Genomic DNA, 23,899 nt, shown 5'->3' on the forward strand with positions numbered 1-23,899 from the left:
CTGCAAAGGCAATCGGTCTCAATTTTCCGATCAACTACGCATGCGCTGCATTTAACTGGGTTCTTTCGGTAACAAAGAAAAAGCTCAGAATTGCAGGGTTCTTTGCATCGTTATCTTTTCTAACTTACCTTTGTAATAAAAGACTACAGCCATCAATACACTGCGTTCAATTACGAAGAAAAATAGCACAGATAGTGCGGGCGTTGAGCAAATAAAATGATTGCTGTATCGACCGCATGTTTGTTTTTTGTAATCTTTGTGCGCACGCTGAATCTCATTAGCAAGAGCACGCGCGAAAACCCTGTTAGGCCACCTTAAACTGGTTGGCCATACTGAAGAATTACAACTGCTAAGGTTTTGTGGCAATTGGGAACATGCTGAAGCAAGAGTTCTGTGCACGAGGCGTGCTAATGTTGTGAAGTCTAATTTGATTGATATTACAACAAAAGAAAATAGGCAAGATATGACCTGCTCCGATCATCGGTCTCTACCTTAAAATGTCGTCGACATAGTTATGCAACATCAGGGTCGCACATGTCGCGAGCATCTTACCAGTTAACAACAAAAAGTCCTCTCCTGCTAAATTACTGACGTAAGAATACAGAACATTGCCTTGGACCAATATTTCATTTAGCTTATCTCTATACCAAGACGCATTACAATAATCATTGAAAACAACTGCAGTCAAACCGAGTCAAACTCATCACTACATATTGGGTACCGGCACTCATTCCAAACATTGAAACGTCACCTCGATGATAGTCAGCCGTGACAGTTTTAGAACAATCCACACGGTCGCATGGCCCAGGATTCATTTCCACATTAGTCAAATCAATAAAAGAATGTAAAACGATACACACATTTGAGTGAACCAAAACCTCGCATAGTAACTCATTTGCCACGAGCGGATTACTTTTTTCAAAGTTGAAAGATAGATTGCCTCCAGGTAACACATTAACAATAGCATACACCAGAACTTCCCTCTTGCACAATTTAAGTATTCTTTGGCTTTCAAATGAATGTTGTGTAACCCTACCGGCGTTCTGTATTATCCAAGCAACATAAACCGATTCTGATCAAGACAAAACCTTCAGGGTAGCTTACCTTTTCGTTACACTGTTCTCCGTTGCTTTCTGCTATCTCAACTGGTTTCATAGCGAACTTCTTCAATGCTGTTCTTCAATTCAAGTTCTACTTCAACAATATTTCCGTTTAAAATCTGAAAATAAAGGCACTCCGCGGATTCTACAAACTCCAAAGGTCGGCTGCAAAGGAAAAGTTTCTTACTCCCCGAAACCAAAGATGGCGAATTTTTGTTGTGTCCGTCTTATTTACTAGATCGCAGAGTGCATTTCGTTTCCACAGAGGGGTAAATCGTGCGACATAAGCGCAGCGCGAAAAAAGTGCAAAGTCACTTATCCAAAAGAATGCTCCCTGCCAGCAATAAGCGACGACTACTTCATCGCTTAAAAAGAAAAGGTTTAGCTATTGTGCAAGTCCAAATAGGCAAACAAGTGGATTAATGTGTATTGAAAAATGTTTGGTGCATCAAAATGTAGAACTTGACTAAACTATGTAGGCATCAGTAAATGATTGTAAGATATTAAAGACATTTTGATTACACTATTTTCCCAATTTAATTCGTTTTTTTTTTTTGCGCGCGCTGTTATTAATAATTGAAAATGCATCTCAACTCAGACAAGTCTCAGAGTGTAACTGAATACCATACACTAAGCCTGCACTTTTGAGCAAACACGGACGAAAAATGACCATTTTCGTTTCACACCTTCCAATTGCTTTAGAAACACAGTTTTAGAAACGTGGATTTGGTCCCATTTGACAAAAAGTAAGTTAATTATTACTTCCAAAAATTGCGGGAAATGTGCTAAAAAAATGAGGTTAGTGACACTTTTCCATTTTAACATCTCCAGTATCACATCACTTTACTACGTTTAGCGGCACTCGATAAAAACAATCATAACAAAGACATCATATGCATCACTTTTAATGACTTGCTTAACCGTACGTTCCTGGGACATCTAAGAAAAGGAATTAAGAGGGTTTAACTACAGCTAACAAGTGAAAGCTACATAATAACAGCGCGTTTGTTACTTTGTAGGTGTTGCCACCAATAAAAATTACTATAAATGATAAAGCAATACAATTCTAAACCATGTTTGAAAAGTAAGAATAGTTATCATAAGTCTTGCTGAACATGGTTAAATAAATCAAGTTGCTGAAAACAATTTACAAAGGAGGTTATTTAAATGTTCGGCTATCTTCGTCTACTTCGATATCGGCTGCTGCTGCTGCCACGATCAGTCTGAGTTCTTCGAAGGAATTCGTCACAAGCTGCTGCATAAGGATCAACCTGAAATGGCAACATGGCATTCGTGTTAATATTCGAATTCTTATCAGTTACATCGGCAAAAGCAGCACACAAAAAAATTGTGACATCCGAGCAGGAGGGCTTTTAGTGACATAAAATAACTTGTCAAAGTTACGACCATTCCACTGCCAAATAAGCAAGTGGGAGTGAAGAATTGTTAGTTTGAACATTGTCCGGACTATTAATCTAGCGGCTTTCTCCACATTTTGGATTTAAAATGCAACGCATCGAAAACTTTGGCAGCTATATACAGTCGTACTATTTATATTATAAAGCCGAACCCGTGTATAACGGCCCTGTTAAGCGGCCAGTTTTCGAAGTGCCGATTTTTCGCTCAAAAAATCGCTGTATTTGTTACCTGCATTAGGCGGCCACCCTGTTAGCAGTCCTATGTTTGTCTTTTTTTGTTGTTTTTACCTGTATTAAGCGGCCACCCTGAACGTAACAACTATGAAATGATGGAAAGAGACATTTTGTTGTGAACTGTAAGTCATAGAAATACAATTCTGTATACTGTAGAAGCGTAGAGGACAATTTATTGCACACTACTCTTAGACACTGTTACGTATATTTATACCGTTAAGTTACAAGTTGGCACTGAACATTGCTTAAAGCATTGATCGTTTCAAAGAGTGTTGATTGTCCTATTGTTTCCTTGCATGAAGTGTTTTTGTAGATACTCTACTAAAACTGACATTACACCATGCCCAGTGAGTAATTTTGGTGATCCTGTATTAAGCGGCCAGTTCCTCAAGTCTCGAGGGTGGCCGTTATAGCGTTTTATTATCCACTGCAGCGAATACCGTCCAAATAACTGTACAAATATATAGAGGATATTACATACCCGCGCGTGGATACGAATTCTATTTTAGAGTGTTCAACTCGATATCTGCGCGAACGAGTGAGATACTGAGTTGCACACGAGATAAAATTCGTATCCACAAGCATGTAATATTTTGTTTATTATATAAACATACTAATGACGACGTTTTTGACGACTTTCCGAAGATTTCCGACCTCTTTCCGAAGATTTTCCAAAATTAATCCGAAGGTCAGACGAACGCTTCCGAACATTTTCCGAAGATTGCCGAAGACGACCGAAGAAGATCCGAAGATGTTTCGATCATACATCAACAAATTTAAGTGTAGTTAAAGGGACAAAAGAAATATGTTATCAAAAAGGAATATCTTCACAGTGTAAAAGATAAAAATAGTTTATCTTTTTCTCAGCTCGTGAGCGGGCGGAATTTTCTCATCCGGACCGCCACAGCGGGCGGAATCCGTCGCGTTGATCTATTTTCGTGAACGAATCAGCGGTGATCGTCAATCTTTCACCCTTTTTACACTTCCATCGACGATTAATCAACGCAAGTTTATCTCTATTCACCTTTAAATAGCAAGGAAAGTCACTAAGTAAATTCAATTGAGTTTTTGCTCATGGATGACGTAATTTACGTCATCCATGAGCTTAGTAGGCAGTCCAATGGCACTCACTCACTCACTCGATTCTGATTAATTTATTCATTAAATCCGGATTAAACATTTTTCTCCTACCTTCCCTGCTAAGTATTGTTTTTGTCTCGAGGACTTCTGGGCATATGTTTGACTGGTTTTATGGGGGAACTACAAAGGCGTAAATTTTTGTCCAACATGGCGTAACACGGCACGGAGGTCGAAGATGGTTTTTTTTCGATCTGTAAACAGGGATTCCTTCTTGGCTTGAAAAATGGAAAGTTTTTACGCTAAGGAACACTTGCTACGACAAATCGACAATGAAATCCTGTAAGCGACGATCCTTGCATCGAAATCTTGAAGGCTACAATGTCTATCGACCGTGGTCCGTGGACAAATCGACGGAATCGTTTAAAAATGTCTTAATGTCACCCGGAGGAATGAAATGAATGCCGTGTTATCTGGAAGCTTAGGTGAGCCTTCCTGTTGTATCGTTTTTTTCTTTAAAAACTATGTCTACAAGAGCACTTTTGCGTACTATTAATATTAGATTCTTTCGTTCGGAAACTGCTCGATTCCGAAAGTAGTCATCTGACAAAGCACATGGTTTTCTAAACACAAAAGAGCTGACGTTCGCCATTTTGTGTCATTGTTAGATGTTGTCTTTACAGAGTTGATTTCTGTCTGTCGGCGATTTATACTATCGATCAGTACTATGGATGTAGTTTGTACTGGAAATGCTGATAACATGTCTGTCGTGTATACGTATATATTCAGCCTCGTTTAGCTTTGAAGAAGCTTACTTCGAGTTCACAGTAAAGATTAGTGAAAGTTAAAAGTGAAATGAGCAGACTAAGAATGCAAGCAAGCCTTGTGCCTTTTGCAGTGTTACAGACCGACAACAATCTTGCTTCAGAATGTTGGATCTCTCCACCTCTGGCTACACCTGCACATAGGTGATGTGCGAAGTGATTACAACATTCAAAAAGCTAATGTCAATATTCTTGTTGAATCAAAACTTTGCTTGTCAGATAGAGATGATGCATATCAGCTTCGTGAATTTACGCTTTACAGAAATGACTAAGACTTTAGTCAGTCTAACATAAAAACTTGCTATGGAACTGGTGTGTACCTTTAAATGTTTTGAATTGTACCAAATTCCATACAGATGTAACTTTAATAATTTAAAATTTACTGTTATGGTTTTAACCCAACCAATTCCAAATATTCATGTCATTGGTATCTATCGGGTATCTATCGAAAACTTAAGTTACAATTTCTCAGTTAATTCATGCTCTTACTCATCTTCACAACTCAGTATTAATAGAACCTACAATTCCAACTGTACTGCTTGGGGATTTCAATATTGATCTAATGGAAGCAAATACAGAACAAAAGGCTCTGATGAAATATCTTACAACAGACAAAGGATACACTCAGTTGATGAACCAGTATACTACTGATTACCGTATACAGATAGATCATGTACCACAAATGTGCACAATCAGCAGGTGATCATCACCCCATTTATATAAATTTCCATGAAAGCTGTTTGAATATTTGTGGAAAAAAATTCCCTGTATATCATGTGAGATCATTATAATTAATTTAGCTGAAGATGAAACTTTACATACCAAATAAGTATCTAAATGTATCAAGCAACTATTTGAATCACATATAGAAAAAAGTCAGAACATTTATTTGCAGAACCAAAGAATGGTTTGAATTTCCTGTGCTTTTTATGTTCCTTAATTCCTAGTCCTCACAGAGTTTCAAAATTACATGCAACTCTACCAGAATTTGGAGATGCTGTATATAACAATAAATTTTTCAGGTTAAAGGAATTATTTTAGCTCCAATGTTTCTTGAAGGAAGGCATGCCATTTATAACTGACATTTTCTTTCTTAAACCCTTTCCAGAAAAGCAAGAAATATCACTTGGACACCACATTTAGGTAAGAAGCCTATTTTTATTGGGGTTGGGTACGGGGGGAGGGGACAGGGCAGCAAATTAAAGATTTACATGTGTAATTTTTCTGCATTCATTTTTATACCCTTTTAAAATATGGGACTATTATCTTTATTGTGCATTGCAGGTGAAGCAAGTTGTACTATTGTGCATATGCAAATAACCCAGATGAACACTGTGGTAACAACTACAGTATACTATAATATGCAAGTGACAGTAAGCAAATGTTAATATTAACAACAACATTACTGATGCTATACATGTTTATCAGCTGCCAAAAATAATAGCAGAAGACTTCATAGAAACCAGCTTTAACAACACAAGTCACCCTTGAGACTTCATGGAATTAATCTGAGAATTACAGGTGATGTGGAATACTCCTACTTAGGAAGAGAATAAGATGCTTTCAACACGTGTGTTACATGTAGCTGCCACTTGAGCTGTCGAAACTCATTCTTTGCAAAAGACATTGGCTACAAGCACATAAAATGGCTCTCCAAACTGCACACTGTAAATCCTTGAATTAGTGCCTGGGGCGATTATTTCAAATTTAGAAGACGAAGGGGCGCTTATTTGAGGGGGGCGCTTAATCAAGGGGGATTGGGTGCTAATTTGAGGATTTACAGTGTAATTACAGAGTCGGAAACACTTTGGAACTTTGTTCACGAGGGTTTCTTAAAGTTAAGAATGTTGACAAGTGAAATCCACCTTATGTCACTGCATGTGTCAAAACTTAACCCAGAACCTACAGATTTACAGTGGAATACAAAAAGGCAACTTCAACTTAAAATTAGCAGCTCCATATCATGTTCATATACATGAACATATGCATGTAGAGAAACATCAGTCGTTTATATTAGGTCGACAATTAAAGGAAAATACTAGACTTCATCATAAAGGAACACAAAAATAGAATATGTTAATCTCTCTCTATTAATTAAATACAAATCTTGCAATGTTTATTGTAGTATAAGCTATCTTAACTGTTTCACCTTATACCTGTTGAATTTTCATTCAATTCTTAAAATGGTTGTTATCATGCTGTACTTCTACATGTGTGTCCTGCTGCTGTTAAGATTATGTTATTTATAACTCAGCCAAAAAAATGTATAATCTGATCTGCATGTACATGAATAGAAGACTGTTGGCTACAATGTCTCCTCTTAGCTTTTATGTGCTACATTATGGTAGTCAGTATTTCAGTGGACTTAAAAAGAAAGAAAATGTTCCTAATAAAAGCAGTGTTAAACTTGATTTTTGTCGTTGTGCTCTAGCTGTTGAGATCTATTTCAAACATGTAATAAATAATTATTTATTATAAAACAATTTTACCAGAGAACGAATTCAACCACCTAAAGGGTGTCAATAAACAACCATATTTGGACATCAAAACCTATCCATCACATTTGACCAACTGATGTTTCTTTTCCTGTTTTCCACTGCAGTACCAAGAATAACTCTACAATGACCAATTCCTCTTCTCTTTTCATTCAACTACGTTTTCTACAATCATCCAATAGGCCATTTCTGAGTTGCCTTTTGCCTCTGTGTCAAAACGAGTCTAAGTACAAAACCATTCATATGACCTTCGCCTACAGGTTCATTAACTCATTTTTATGAGAACAGTTTCGCACGAAGACTCGTTTTGAAACAGAGGCAAAAGGAAACATTCATCCATGAGCTGCTCACAGGAGCCTTTGATTTGTTCTAAGAGTTTGTTTGGCTGTTTGTAGCTTGGCGCTGTAATGGCATGCAATCTTGTGTGTGTCTCTCTCTGTACAATTTTGAGTGAAAAATGAGTCAATATCAGTCGAGTTTACCTCTCTGATTGTTGCTGTATTTGAGAGAATTTCTGTGGAATACACTTAACGAATTTCCTCGCTACCTGCTACTCAGTTTACGGTGGAAAACTCTGATTTCGAGTGATTCGCAAAGACTGACAAATTACTTTTGTAGTACAACTTCAATCTTTGCACAAAATTTCACACTGGAAAAACACTTTTGGAGAACTTAACTCGTGAACTAAATGCAACTAACAAAGTAGTTCGAAATAAATCTGTTCTTTAATACACCTTTGTTTGTCTAGTATATTAGTTCGTCGCTCTTTCGCTCATTAGATTTTCTACGAATAGTTCGTAGACAGCGCGTAAGCCAATTCAATCGAATTCAACGTTGCGTAAACAAACCCACTTGTAAGCCAATTTACCCCAAGAAAAAAAGATAAACATGTTATCAGTGTCCGGCTTAGGTCGGTCCGTATAGTGAAAAACTGTGACCTCGGGCAAGACCTCAGTCACAGTTTTTCACTATACGGACCTCCCAGCCGGCCAATGATATATATATCTTCACTGAACGCGATGAAGATATGATTTTTTAGTAAAGGGAGAAATCCTGGTATTTCACAGGTGTTTATATAATAAACAGCAATGTTGTAGTTATTTGTACAGTAGAAAACCTGTTTGCCGTAAAGGTTGGCGTGCGCATGCAAAACTGTCACACCCTCCCTCTTTATTGACTACAGCAGTTGGATAATAAATCTCTCATTAGATGTTTTGGTGTGTTGTATCGCTTTATATTTTTACTCATTGTACGACACAACGACACCACTCGCAAAAATATACCGCGATACTACACACCAAAACATCTAATAAGATATATATATACTTTTCAGTGAGGTTTTCTGCATACTGTTTGGCCTTCTGTTTTGAGTTTGAATAATCTCAAAATATACAAAACAAAAGCAGTGAAAAACATTTGTATACAAGAACTATTCAGAACAACCCAGCCTCGTTTAAAAGTTAATCTGACATAAGCCCACGATCTCTTAATGAGCTCTTAACTTAAGCCTGCAATATGGTCACGTGATACTGGTCAGCGGATACCTGTTTTGACTGGTGTCAAGTGACCATAACATGGATGAGAAGGAGGCTGTATGTTTCTGTCAACCTTTTAGCTGGAGTATGACCGCCATCTTGTGCGACTGCGTCGTCATTGTCGTCGTCGTCGTCGTGCGCCTGCGCCCGCGAGCAATACTACTAGCCATGATAACCATAAGAAAATCAATTCATAGGTTTTCTTTTCTTTCCTATATGGGTATGGGGCTCCGCTATTAAAAGCGCTTTTTAACTGGGGTTCTAAAGACAACATCAATTTCATCCAGATACGATAAACTAGGTCAGTCAGTCAGTCAGTCAATTGGTTGGTCTCCAGAACATTCAAATACACTTACAGTTCGGTGATAGCCTCCAGTGCGTGAACTACTGTGACCAATATGTAGAGGGTAGTATGATGGAACATCCACTGCTCGAGCAGAGAAATGTGACTAGAAGAGGAAGAAAGGGCCCTGTTAGCTGTATTCACCGTTTTTTCTAGGTCTCGTACATGAATTTTGCCTGTCAAATTCCCAAGCAACTGACGTGGTTTGTCTATTGCATAATAAGTAATGACTAATGCAGCAAGAAATGATGCAAAGAGAATCATTTTGTAGTGCTGACGTGAGAATGCTTTTCACTAGTATAGATGCTGTCATAACAATATCTATATTGAAGTACAAACAGACAATAGCATGTCAAAAAAGCTGACATTGCCTATGTTTTGTCAAAGGGAAGTTATTCGTGAAGGTTGAGCTGTATTTAGCAACCAAATGTAAGGGCTAAGTTCCTGCTGTGCTGTAGGGTACTTAACAAAATAGGGGGTCAAGGGGTATAGTCCCCCGGAAAATTTTGAATTTTCTGAACCCCAGGTAAAGTCTGCATACAAGCCAAGTGGCCCACCAGGTGGAGCTTATCCTGGTTTCCATAACATAAAGCGACTAGGAGTATTTCTACCCCCCCCCCCTGGATTATCTGCCCATTTATACACCTGGGTAGAGAGAGGCACTGTGAGAGTAAAGTGTCTTGCCCAAGAACACAACACAATGTCCCCCACCAGGGCTCGAACCCGGACCGCTTGATCCAAAGTTGAGTGCACTAACCATGAGACCACTGTGCCACCACTTTCAGAGCCCCAGGAACGCTATTTTGGGCATTCTGGCAGAACTTTTGCACTATTGCGACAGCCGTAGATAGGGTAATATTTTGAGTGGCGCCCCTTTCAACACCATGGTTTTCAGCCAGCCTCCTTGTATAAGCCATATTTTTTGGCATGCCTCCCAATAAATTCCACCAGCCTCCTTAACTTGTAAATTAGTGAGACAATCTCAGATAGTGCAGAACACAATGTATAGTACTAACACAGTACTAGATAACACAGTTCCCATATAACCCCTAATGTTCACTCCTGGTTTGTATTGACCTTGCTAGTTAAATAATACATTGAAGTAGCGAACATGCCAATTTTACTTTTCACGTTTGTAACTTGATACTTTTGTTTTCCTCGCAAAGGTACGTAACACGAAAATCTTGCTTTCTCGAAAACATACGAGAGATTTGCTTGTATATATGGGATGTCGACTAAGCGTGAAGTCAAGATGGCTTTTTTTGTGTGTTTATGGACCAAGATGAAGTCGAGGTCCATAAACACACACAAAAAAGAATGAGGCCAATATCCAGCCATCTTGACCAAACAAGCTTGGTCAATAAAGGATTTATTATATGGGATAAAACACCCAAAAATGATCTTTGTACTTGTTTATCTTCAAGGACTGAAAGGGAAGCCAGTTGCACGCAAAAATCAATGGCGTGTGCACCTTTATCCTGATTGGGTGAATGCGGAAATACAAGCATTTAATTGGTTTACACTCTTGATGAGTAGATGTCTAACTACTGAATGTACGAAACCACTTGATGCATTTTTTTGAACCTCAAAAATGTCCCAAAAAGGCTTCAATTTTCACACCCTGTGAGCAGAGCCTCTTTTATCGCTTTTTTGAGTGGACAGGAGACGAAAAAAGAGGCTCTGCACAAATCTGCTTTAGCCTTTGAAGTCGCTGTAGCCCCAAATCTCGGGCTAGTCATTCCAGTTTACAGTCGTCAAACTGGTTTTTCGAGTGCGAGCATCAACTTTTACGAGAAACCGATGGTCGAAACTGAGCCCACTGGATGCAAGAAAAACATGGCGGTGAAAGGACCGGCGAAAGGAGATCGTGCGAAAATGCTTGACGATGCTCTGCTTACACGCAAACATCAGTCAGCTTCTATCAAGTGTTTCACATCTGGGGACTTTCGTATCTTTACCCAGGGTCACTGGTCATGGAAAATCTTAATGCTTAATGTTCGCTCCCGTTCGCAAAAGAGTTGCAAAAGCACTCTGCCCACTGACTGTGCTGATCGAAGACCAAAGCCAAACTTACCAAGTTTTCGGTATGAATTGTTTAAAGCTCGAGGAATTTAAACAGGGCGACCCCAGCGATTTGTTGTTTTCAAGTAAAGCATTAAGAAGGTTCATGAAATCTGAACGAAGAAAATATTTTTGGCGTTGTTTTAGATGAAACTCATTGTATGGTTATTTGGTGAGTTGTCATTCTTTTTTCAGCCTCTTACAGATCATGAGTAATACTCATCTTTACTGTTTTTCAGTGTTATTTTCCTTTGTGTCAGTGAGGGATAATTATGCACAAACCTGAAATAAGTTAAATAAAACGTTAAATAAAACCAAGAATTAAATTGAATCATGATTGTATATACCTGATAATTTAATTATGATATCATTTTGGTTTGAGAGATAAACTAGTTTACTAGAAAGCATATTGTGCTGTTTTTATTGTTACTCAGGGATACTTTTGAGCATTTTTATTATTAGTTTGGCATTATTTAATGTTTGCTACAATGAATCAACATTAACTACCGATTAATTATCACTTATTGACATTCACATGGTGATATTCATGTCACACTGGTTAAGTTGGACTGGTAGTCATGGCCAAGTTCCCTTCCAGGCTGCCTATTCTATAGTTGGCAACATACAGTAAAAGCAATTCTGAAAGTTCCAATGCTTGCCTGACTGCGACAGCCTGCACAAACTTGGGGAAAAATTAATAAAATTAATAAGATGTTAAATATGACAGCTGTCAAAACCATTAGGATGTCACCTGACAGATCACCCCAAAGGAATGCATCCTTATGAGCAAACCACAGGATACCTTTAATTGGCTTATCAATGATATGGTAAACAATGTGCATGCTGAAAAAATCACAGTTTTCTGCCAGTCATTAAAAGCAGTGACATGGTGACATTTATGACACTTTTCAACACTTCCTTCCATGAAAAAGTAAAATTAGGGACTATGTATCACTCAAAGACCCTTCAAGACATCAAGGATAATTTAATGTTTATTTCAGGACTGATTTACTGTCTCACAATGGAAATACTTGCCTGGTAATAACAGCTAGTGCCCTGGGAACGGGAGTTAACATACCCAATATCTGAAAGGGTTGTTATTTTTGGAGTGCCAGAGAACATGGAATCCTACCTTCAAGCAGTTGGAAGGGGTGAAAGGGATGGTTCTGAAGTTTTGTCCATATTGTTTTACAATGCATACCACTTGTATGACTGTGATCCCACAATGAGGGCATTTGTTAAAAACAAAGTTAAATGAAGGCATGTGGAAACAGTTTTTTAATGAGAAGATACAAAAACCTTCCATACTGCACAAGGGCTGTGATGTGTGTGGTAAACAGTGTGATTGCGGAGCTTGCCCAAAGGAAATGTTAAAAAATTATGCTTGGACGATCGAGATAAAACTTCCTACAAGAAAAGAGATCAAAGCCATGCAAACTTTGCTGAAAGTTTTATCTTGATAACCCTTTTCATTATAATTCTATTAATTTGTATTATTTTTGACAGCTTACATTAAGTCAAGAGGATGATTAGAACACATTTAACAAATTTGTTTAGCATTGCCAGGAGGTGCAATGTCTCTTAGGAGTGTACGTGCAAATCAAAGATTTCGGTTTCGCTTATAATATGGGTGCTTAGAACAAACTACCTCCCTTCCAGGTTGTACATTACTGTCATTATATTTCTGGTGTCTTTAATTTAACTTTACATTAATTAGTATAATTGTCTATAGCTCGCTGATCCGACAATGGTGATCAGGAGGGTGCTCAGGTGACACATTTACAATGAAGGTGAATAGAAATTAGATAAAAGACACATTAACAAATAGCACACGAAACTACTCACGTGCGCATACGATTTGTGTGTGCTTGATTACAAGGAAATTTGTATTCAAATGTCCTTTCAACTATTGTCGTCCCGTGCTGATAAGAGTTCGGTTTTGCAACTTTATCCTGCCGGATTGCTTAGGTTGTGTTTGCTTCAAAACTGTTCCAATTCTAACTCTAAGACGGACGACTTTTTTTTGCGATCTTCTTGGCAAGGACATCGTGACTCCGCAGTATAAAGTTGTACGTACTTCCAGCACCGCACAAATTTAGGCATTCAACCCACAACAGAGGCAGCACAAATCCTTTTCATTCTTCACCTTAACTGTTCTTATTCAATTTCAACTAGAGTTTGCGAACCAAGGGTAGGAGGCAAAACCTCCAAGTTCTACACGACGACTCTTTTTTGCGCTCTGTTTACATTTTACATGAAGGGTGATACGGCCTGGGTTCGAAACTGTATCTTAGCAACGCCCTGAGCATGCTCAATAAGAACTTGACACGATTCGTGCAGAGTCTTTTCTCGGTACAAAGGATATGTACCTTAAGAAAAGGCTCTGCTTGCAGGGTGCAATTTTCAGCACTTAAGTTCTAAAGAAGGTTTAACCAAAATAGCAAAACATGCTCATTTCATCTGCTGGTCGCTTTCCTGATCCATAGGCGCTTGGAAGAATTATTGCTCGGTTCTATGGCGCTATAAGGTTGTCGGATTCACCACACTCGAAACGCTTGTCTCCTTCAGCCATGTTCTGCAACAAGCTGTCAGCGTTTGGCACTTACACTGTAAAACTTTATCTTGAGAGTTTGAAGTTGTCTCCCTCAATAATATTCACATTTGAACCTTTTCTGTTCAAGGAACGTTGAAGACTTCATTGAAAAGACGTCAAACTGACAGGCTCGTACTCTGTGCCGTCTAATTTCTTCACGATTTTATAAACATTTGCACAACAGCGAATTCAGTTCTCCCTCAGGTATGTCACACAGTTCTTTTTTCTCGTTTTCTTGGAAATAATACTGCTTCCATGCCTTAATGTCATTTTGTGTTTTTATTTAAGCTTAAGCTTACAGTGTTTGCCGGGTTTTGTTGCAAAATAAATTCATGAAACTCGTCGACACTTTTGTTTTCTTTGTTTTCATTCTCGTCATTGTGGGGGTTTCAGTTTTCTCATTTTCCAATTCCATCGCTATAGAGACCATAGGAAATCTTTAACTGTCACGGAAAACATCTTTCATGGCACAAATTACGAAACAACATTTTGGTAAACCGGCCTCCACTTCTGAGAAATTTTTCTTGCGGGACACAGCACGTAACCCCGAGCGGGCAAGATAGCTCCATCTTGCACGCTCGGGTAGCCAATCACAGCGCAGAATTTGGCTCATCTTGCCCGCTCATGGAGTTAGCCATATAATAATTGACACTAATGCTTACTAATCTGCAAATGTGGTTAGAGCAAATATTGGCTTTGTTCTAGAGCAAAAAGTACCATAAGAAGAGCAAGGGGTTTTCTGAAACAAACATGTAGCTTTGTGAAGTAATCGAAGAAGTAACGTAGGTACAACATGTTTTACGTAGTGCTCACAAGTATCTACCTATCCCACCCCTTGCTGTAAGCCTTATTAATCAAGTGAAATCAATTGATTAATTAATTAATTAATTAGTTATTTCGTCAAACAAACATTAACATTAATGCCTTATTGCCATAGCAGTCGGCGGACGTCAACCCTGAAACCATTCCAATAGGCCACAGTGAAGAAGTAATCTATATTTCTAACATGGCTCCGAGGCTTTCGGGTCAAAATTGTAAATTCGTTTGTCTCTCAATTCCCAAAAGAGACTTGAATACAAAGAAAACAACATCAAATATAGAAGTTTGTCCTGAAAGCCTCGGAACTATGTTAGATTATTGATATATCGATCATGGCCTATTGAATAACCAATCCTTCCGAAGTTTTTGGGAGGCGCCGTGGCCTCATGGTTAGTGCGCTCGTCTCCGGATTGAGTGGTCTGGGTTCGAGCCCTGGCCGGGGACATTGTGTTGTATTCTTGGGCAAGACACTTTACTCTCACAGTGCCTCTCTCCACCCAGGTGTATAAATGGGTACTGGCGAACTAAATGCTGGGGGTAACCCTGCGATGGGCTAGCATCCCATCCAGGGGGGAGTAGAAATACTCCTAGTTGCTTTGTGCTACAGAAACCAGGATAAGCTCCGGCCTGATGGGCCACTTGGCTTGCATGCAGACTTTACCTTTTTTACTCCAAAGTTTTAGTTTAGTCAGATAGAAGACCCTTTAAGAAACAGACATTTTACAACGTTTAAGCTCAACAGGGTCCCTTATTTTGTTTAGAGGACATTTAAATTTCCAAGTTTCTACATTGTGTGACATTAGAATGGCGGTCCGTTAGTCAAAAGGAGAGTTAATGCTCAAGTTTTTGCTAACTGGACGGTTCCTGCACTAAAAAAATTATTAATTTCAATGTGTCGTTACTCTAGAGTACTAATTTTTCGTTTCAATAGTAAAACTCAATCACAGATGTTTCTGTTATTTTACAGCCGCCATGTTAAAGCCCCTCGGACGAACACCAACATGGCATCTCCATACAAAGCTCTATAAATTTGGGTGCAACACTTTTCTGAATAACGTGCGAATGAAAAGCTGCACAGACCTAAATCTACGCGAGGTTGTTTATATATCAATCATGTATCATATCTTAGATTCTTGACTTAATTTATTGAATGGTTACAGTTTTTAGTTTTGTTTGCGTGACAGTGTAAACCAGCAATAATGCTCTCTGCACTAAAAATGAATGGTCCCTTACAACAGCAGCAGTGGCCCCTTATGACAACAACAGTGGCCTTTAGCCACTTAACTTAGAAAATAAATCATGACAGGGAGTTATGAGGCGTTGCTCATTAAGGAACTACTTATGATGTGAGGTCAGTCTAGCTTCCAAACAAGCTTTTTTTCCAAAATGAAACAGTCCAGCGTTAAGAAACTGTTTGTTACTCAGACCTGCCTACACGTTTTACAGTACATGTAAAAGTGCTGTAGTGCTGTAGTGCTGTAGTGCTGTAGTCAAAAACGGCAAGATCATTTTGTTTGGTCAAATGTGATTTATAGAATCGGAGTAATGTCCAGTGCTTGCTTACAGCCAGCTCTTGGTTGTCTTAAGGTGGCTTCCTACGGTATTAACAGTATCTACAACAGTAGAAGGATGAAGAACTAAAAATGAACTATTTGTTTCAACTTTTGGTTTAAGCTCCTGACATTCCCAGTGAAGATTAGCAACACACTTGCGGTTTCTTTTTTGTTCATATGAGTGAGTCGCAGACTGTTGCCATGGCAACAACCAATCGTAAAGATAACCATTTTTTGGCTATTTTTCACCTATTTGCTTCCCTGTCTAGAGTTTCCCACGGTAAAATGTCTTTAAATGTCGAGGAAAAGGTTGTTGTTATTCATCGTGGTAGATGCAATAATAAAGTGTATTATCGTTTGTCTCACGATGTAGTCACTTGAGATGTAGATCGCGATGTTTCGACTGCTTACTGCTAGTCTTCTTCAGGTGATAAGGTCGACTGATTGAACACCATCATTTATATCACAAAGGTCGGCTGTGATTGGTGCATTTCGATCCTCCTATTGTTCCATTGTTCTGGTGAGTAGCTGTTCCCTCAGTGGTCCACTGTTGTACCGTTCTCCTGTTGTTGTGTTTCTTGATCGTGGGTATCCATGCTTCAGGAATTTCAATTCCACTATCCCTGTTAATGTTATTAGGGTGAAGTCTTATGTGAATAGCTTCCTTGATCTTACGTGTGTACCAGTGAGGATCTCAATCAATAAACTTGACCTCATTCCAGATAGGATAGTGGCCGGTTTCGTGGGTGTGTTCAGAAACGGAGGAGGTCTGGGTACGTGTGAGTCGTATATCCCTGTTTCCCTGATGTAGACTTTGCCGCACTCACAGGGAATCCTGTAGACAACACCATCTTGTTTAGCCGGGTTGACGGTGTCCTTTGGTCGCACTAAGTGTGACCGAAGTGTCATGTCGGACTTAAAGACAGTGCGAATGCCTTGTTGTTCTAGGCAGCAGCGGAGAGACTCCGAAACTCCTTGGAGATAAAGTTAAAACGGCAGTGGATTTAAATTCCGCGACAGGTTCTCTTCTTGGGGTTGTTCGTGCCTTTGTGATCATGAAGATAAAGCCATGAAGATAAAGCGTTTTTTGTTAAAATAATGGTGTCATTTAGATAAAGTCATGAAGATAAAGCGTTTTTTGTTAAAATAATGGCGTCATTTACGTAAAATTTACCTACAAAAGAGGAGGGATATCCGTTAGAAACAAGTACAGATGACGGATGTTTCTTCTCTCCAGCGATTACTGATGGTTTGGTCACGAGACGTTTAGCCCGGTCGTACAGACACTTCACAATACCGCGCTTTACTGACTGAGGGTGGTGTGAATCATACGCTAGGTACTGCCAAGGCTGAACAGCACAGAAGACACAGATAAAGAGAGTTAAGCCTGGTTCTCATATGCTGCTGACATACCTGGGCATGTGAGAACATTTGTTGGCAGTTTAACCTCGCAAAGTTACCCTCGTGTGGAGGATTCTATGAGAGGTTGATTAAGGAGATCGAGGAAACCCTACACAAGACCTAAGGGAGGTCACAAGTCATTTTTCCTATGAGGCATTTGAATCAGTCGTCATGGATGTTGGAAGAAATCAGAATAGCCCCCCAACATATGTCGAAGCGGAGGGAGGAGAGGAGGAAGTGCTTACCCCGAACATGATCCTGTGGGGACGAGATGTGTATCCAGTGGATGACACTGAAGGCTCAGACAGAGAAGCTAACAAGGATGACTAAGCGATTAGAAGATGCTAAGGCCCATGAATGGAAACGCTGGAAAAGGGAGTACGAGTGCGGCTTAATGGACAACCACAGGCTTAACAAGGAGAGAGGAGGTACACCTAAAGTTGGAGAGGTTATACTTATTGCTGGAGATGAAAAGAACCGTGGGGAGTAGAAAAAGGGAAAAGTGGTGCACCTTATCGAACGAAAAGATGAGGTCGTTAGAGGAGTAACGTTGTCACATAAAGGACACACCACTGAGCGACCACTCCAGCTAGTTTGTCCCCTGGAAATAAGAGGGTAGAAACTATTGTGCAGCATCAAGAGGGGAGGAAAGAACGAATTGACCTAAGTAGTCAGAGACCAAGACAAACTGCAGCTCGAAAAGCTGCTCAGAGAATTGCAGAACCATTGCAAGCAGAAGACGATTGAGGAACTGAACTGTCTTGACGTAAACTGGACTGTCGTTAAGTAAATCGGATTATTTTCAAGCTGCATTTGATTGTAAAAATTGAGATCTACAATTTTTAGGGGAGTTATGTACCAGAGTTTTGATCGACCCCCATCCTCTTAGTTTGTGACACATGAACACGTGAGAGCAGGATCAGATATTTGGGACATGACAAAATAGCGGGTAGAGAGAGAATTTTCTAGAGTTTATTGTGAGTTATAAGTCCTTTTCAGTGAGTTGTTGTGTGGTGAATAAACCAGAAAACAAAGGAGAAGCTGTGACTTCTGTGTACCATTTGGAGAACGGCTCATGATTCTTTTTCCTTTTCTTCATTGTTTTTTCTTTAACACATGTGCCTTTGTCAAGAAACCATTTACCAAAAGGCAGTGTTTGTCTTTCCGTTTCTTGTGCATATATGACACGAAAAATAATTTCTGCTTATTTGAAAGGCCTTTCAAAATACAGAACAATGGCGTTTTTCTTTTTGAAATATTGTTTTTCATTTTAGAGATATTGACGTTTTTCTATTATACAAATTAGATCAGTGATGACATCATATTGTTAGCAACTAAAAAGTGGAAAATACTAAATAAACGATATCTCTGGAAATATTGAAGTAGTGTTCTTGAAACCATCTACCCCACCCAATCTAATGATGGGAGTGAGACAGTATGGGAACTATGTCTGTTCCAAGTAGGACTTTTTGTCTCACTTTAGAGGTTGCAAATGGGGATTTTTGGTTTTTTGACAGAAAGAGACTGGAACCAAAAGAGCTGCTATGGCAACTGCATTAAGGGTGTCATTTTTTTTTTCTTTTGTGATGTACATTTGTGGTGCCAAGTTTCAAGAACACTGCTTCAATATTTCCAGAGATATCATTTATTCAGTATTTTCCACTTTTTAGTTGCAAACAATATGACGTCATCACTGATCTAATTTGCATAATAGAAAAACGTCAATATCTCTAAACCAAAAAAAGATATTTCAAAAAGAAAAATGCCATTCTTCTGTATTTTGAAGGGCCTTTCATATAAGCGGAAATTATTTTTCGTGTCATATACACTATATCGATTGCTTTTGAACTCGCAATATAGCGTAGGCTTGTGAAGGAAAAACCATGAAGGTTTTCCCTTACAATCCAATCACTAAAGGAGGGGGGTGAATAGGGGTATGCAAATCCGCCGATCTGTGCCTTTTTTTGCCAAATCCGTCGATCTGCCAATATTTTTGTTCAAATCCGAAACCACAACCACATTCAGAAACAGAAGTGTAAAAGTTCAAAGGTAAACTAGTGAATGTGAATGCCAGTGTTAATTTCGCACAAATAGTAAAGAAGGCAACATGCTTGATGACTTTAACACAGTACTATTCCAATAAAAGTCTCACACCTGAGTTTAAATGAGCTTCGTTCAAAAAAGGAATAATTTGGATGAACTCATTAACATACCGACCAGGGCTGAAGAAAGATCTATGATCCAAATTTTGTTTAGGAACCAAGATTTGAACATCAAGACAGGCACAATCCGGAATCCACATCAAAATTCACAGCTGATCCACGATCCACTGTGTATTCAAAATCTGTGAATCTGCTCAATTTACTGCAAAAATCCACAATCCATGCGCTTTTTAAGGCCAAATCCATCGATCCAAAAACGTATCCACCCCCTCCTAAAGAAGAACCATGAGCAATCGAACCTATTCCGTTTTTAAGTGGTATCTTATAGGGGTCTAATGAAGCTCGAGCAAAGCACACATTAGTCTCCTTTACGCGTTAAATTCAAATTTTCCAATGAGAATCCCTGACCTTTTCATATGAGAGTTCTCCCCTGGGTTTCCAAATGTCTAACAGGAAATGACTCAGAGAAGGAGTGAAGGAGTGATTGAGTGAAATTGTGCCACCACTACAAAAATTGCTTTTATGTTTAAGTGGATGTTCATGAAATAGCAAAAAATGGTTAAGTCCTATGTAAACAGTATGCCAGCGCAAAAATATTGAAGTCCCCAAACATTTTAGGGCTTTTTTGAGAACTTCAGTGATTGCTTTCATTATCCATGTTAGAATAATGCGTATTTGCTGTTGCCCAGTGTAGATATTTGCCATCAATTAAAGGCTATTCACAACACTGCGAAACATGCACCTTACATAAGATGGAGCTACAGAAAGAAATCAAATTATCTAGTTCAAATGAATATCTGTGCTTTGAGACTGATAATAGCAGAACATGATCCAGTGGATTTCATTTTCACGCGGCCTTTCTTGTTGTAGAAATACTAGACCAAAGAAAGCTAATTAAATATGCATAAATTAGTATCAAACAGCCATTTTTGGAGGGGCCCTCTCACTTGAAGGGAATAAAATATGTTTGACCTATTTTTTGCCATGACCATGTACTCACCAAACCCAACATTTGCGCCAAGTTTGAGAAAAAGCAGTGATTTGAGCTGTATCACCTCCTGCCTGGTTTTCTCATGGGCACACTCTTGAGCCCATACGCACGACCATTTAGATCGTGGTTATACAAATTTTTAAATGGCCACATACTTGCGTAAACTCAAACAGGGGATGTGTGAAATGAATGCTTAAATATGTGTCCTACAAGGACCTATATATACACGTGCTAAGATGCGCGTATATACAGGTCTCACAAACTATGTAGTATATGCCAGCACGAAAAGTGCCTTTTGTCAGAATGGGTGTTTCACATTTTATAGGAACGAAAATTCCTGTTAACTAGATATCGATATGGCGGCAGTGGTAAAATGTCTTTTCCTGGTTCATTTGCTATTTAATGTTTGCTACTGCCCTCCCACAGCTGAACTTCTAGAAACAGTTATGCATCTTTTGAATGACAGTTCAACTAAGATTTTATCTGCATGCAGATCGTAACATGGCAGAGAACTTTATCGTTTGTCTTGATGTTGCTGTGGATTCTGTTCATCATTAAGTTGGTTCATCAGACAGAGGTGCCCAAGCGAGTGCTGAGAGAACACTGCCTCTTGAATTGCTTCAATATTCATTCCATAGATGGAAAATGCTTGAACGATCAAATTCTCTGCCATATTACGATCTGAGTGTGGATAAAATCTCAGTTAACCTCTCATTCAAATGCCGAATAACTGTTTCTAAAAGTTCAGTTGTGGGAAAGCAGTATCAAACATTAAATAGCAGAAAGACCAACCCAAGACACTTTACCACTGCTGCCATATTGACGTTTTTTTTGGTTAAAGAAATTTTTGTTGCTATCAAACACGAACAAACCATTCTGCAAAAAGCACTTTCCGAGCATATACGCGGATCTTAGAACGTGTATATATGTTGCATATATTTGGGCATTCATTTCTCATATCCTCTGCTCTTCGTTAGCCTGCCAATATACACAATGCAGGTGATTTCCTCCCCTTACATTTACTTTCTGACGGCTTCTTCATCTTTGGTGTAGCCCATCCATTGCCCTGTGTGGTAAAGTTTTACCGCTCTATTGTAAGTGTTTAATGTTTTGAAAACCTTGACCGGCAGTCGACCTAAAAGATCAAAGGGTCACAAAGCGTCTTCAAGCCCAGCGTAAACAAAGTGTTTGGATTACGATCTACAAAGCTCTTCCAGGTCGCTTTTTACTTGTTACTCAACATATGATAGTTTGGACATGATCGGTTCGTTCGATTCCCTAAATTTCTCAAAAGTATCAGACTGCCGTTCATTTAGTGATTTGACCAATAGTCGACCTAAAAAAGATCCAAGTGTCACAAACCATGGTCTCGTTCACTGAGCCTAGCCTAAACCAAGAGTTGGACTTGCGATCTATAAAGCTCTTCTGGATTGCTTGTCAGTTGTTAATCAACATATGATAGTTTGAATTGGATGTGTTACTTCGATTGCCTAAATTTGAGAAAAAAAATCATGCCGGTCATTTAGTGACTTGAAAACCTTGACCAGCTGCCGGTCATTCAGTGACAGTGATATTGTTAACATTTTCACTTTTGATCTAGTGGATTGTACAAGTGGTGCAGTGGGATAATTGTTTGCCCCGTAAGCGGGAATGAGTAGGTTTGAATCTCATACAGAGCAAAAGTTCTCTTTTCTTTTTGAGTGTCTTTTTTAACGCATATGTTTATGTCAAGAGACCACTTACAGAAAGGCCGCACTTGTCTTTCCATTTCTTGTGTTTAAAAATTGCCTGGAGCTTTTAATCATTCGATCTTGATTACTTTCGAACTCACAATATGCTAACCACTAGTACCACGCAGGTTTGTGAAAAATTCAGACTTGCCCTTTCAATCAAATCTCCAAGAAAGAATCATTTATCATCATTCCTTACAATTGAAAAATCGTTTCACCTTCTACCTCTCGAATATAACCAACTTGACATGGTGCAAGCGACTGTGCAAGCCTTACATCAGCAGAATATTTAAAACGGGGGGGGGGAGAGCTACTGTATAAAAAGTCGGGGATGCTGGTCATCTCGCAAAAGTTGTTGGTGTCACTTAGGGTGTTCAGGACGAAACGCCACTATTTCAAGCTGTCAAAGTATCTTTTAGGGTGCTTTCGAAGAAATCATATAAAAACGCTTTTATTTACGATTTTAGGCTCGATTTCCAAAGGTTTCTCGAATCTGGTCTACAAGTGTTCACTCCTTCCTGTACAGAGGCTGGTAATCGAGCCTCTTCCCTTTTAAGTGGTATCTTTTAGGAATCAAATAAAGCTTGAGCCACGATCACAATTGTCTCCTTTGGGGGTTTAACTCAACTTTTCCAACGAGCATCCCTGACCTTTTCATATGAGAGCCCCCCAGAGTGTGAAATGTCTAACAAGAAGTGACAGAGTGAAGGAGTGACAGAGTGAAATTGCTCAATACACATCTACAACTTGGAAAATAGCATTTTCCAACAAATTGGTTGGTGGTGAACAACAAAAGCTCCCAAACAAACCAGAGTTTCCTGTACCCATGGTTACGGGTGAAACACAAGTTTTTCTATCAAACGATGATCCCAAGAGTTCCTTGGCTCTTACTAGGCATTGCATGGGTTCTGTCTGTTGTCTCGACACAATTCACTGAAACTCTTGAATACCTTATCTGAACATTAAAACTAACAACTTTGAGCAACCCTGGGACGTGGGTTAAAAGAAAAACTTTGATATGAAAAATTATTGTAGGCGAGGGTGTATACCAAGAAAATACAGGTACATGTAACAAGTGGGATATTCCATGGTATAACACAAGAAAGTCCTGGCTGTATTTTCTAAGGCACAGTATAAATACATATATACAACAAATCTTACTCTTAGAGGAGGTAGAGAGGAGGAGTGCCTTGAGCGCTGGTATTCCCGCATGTAGTCTGAATAAGACTGAAAAGAAAAAAAAATCATAAGTTACGAGATCCAAGAGGTTCCAAAACTGATTGCACTGCAATGCACCTGGTAAGGTATGGTATATCTTCACCACACAAAAAAGACAACATTCAGGACAGTGTTAACTGTATAATTCACTCAACAACTATTTAATTTATTTATGAAGAGAGTTCTAATTTGGACTACAAGTTCAGTTTTTCTACATCACACATAATTGTTTAGGTCACGTTCTTTCTGTAGTGTTTGTTCAGTTTTACTGAAGTACACTCTTTTTTGTCGTCAAATACATTTAGCGCTTGGAAATAAGTTGGAACAAAATAATTAATACTTTTA

The 23,899-nt window shown here is 38.9% G+C and overlaps 1 protein-coding gene across 1 annotated transcript in view; it reads right to left on the bottom strand.

Moving 5' to 3' along the window:
• Positions 1–1,982: 1,982 nt before the first annotated feature.
• Positions 1,983–23,899, bottom strand: part of LOC145467669 (uncharacterized) — a 117,615-nt gene continuing 95,698 nt past the window's right edge. The window contains exons 14-16 of the mRNA XM_081451270.1: positions 23,498–23,563; positions 9,040–9,132; positions 1,983–2,371 (exon numbers count right to left, since the gene is read on the bottom strand). Coding sequence (XP_081307396.1) covers positions 2,276–2,371; positions 9,040–9,132; positions 23,498–23,563 — 255 coding nt within the window. The 3' untranslated portion in view covers positions 1,983–2,275. The remainder of the gene's footprint in view (positions 2,372–9,039; positions 9,133–23,497; positions 23,564–23,899) is intronic.

Source organism: Orbicella franksi, chromosome 14, assembly GCF_964199315.1.
Source record: "Orbicella franksi chromosome 14, jaOrbFran1.1, whole genome shotgun sequence".
NCBI lineage: Eukaryota > Metazoa > Cnidaria > Anthozoa > Scleractinia > Merulinidae > Orbicella > Orbicella franksi.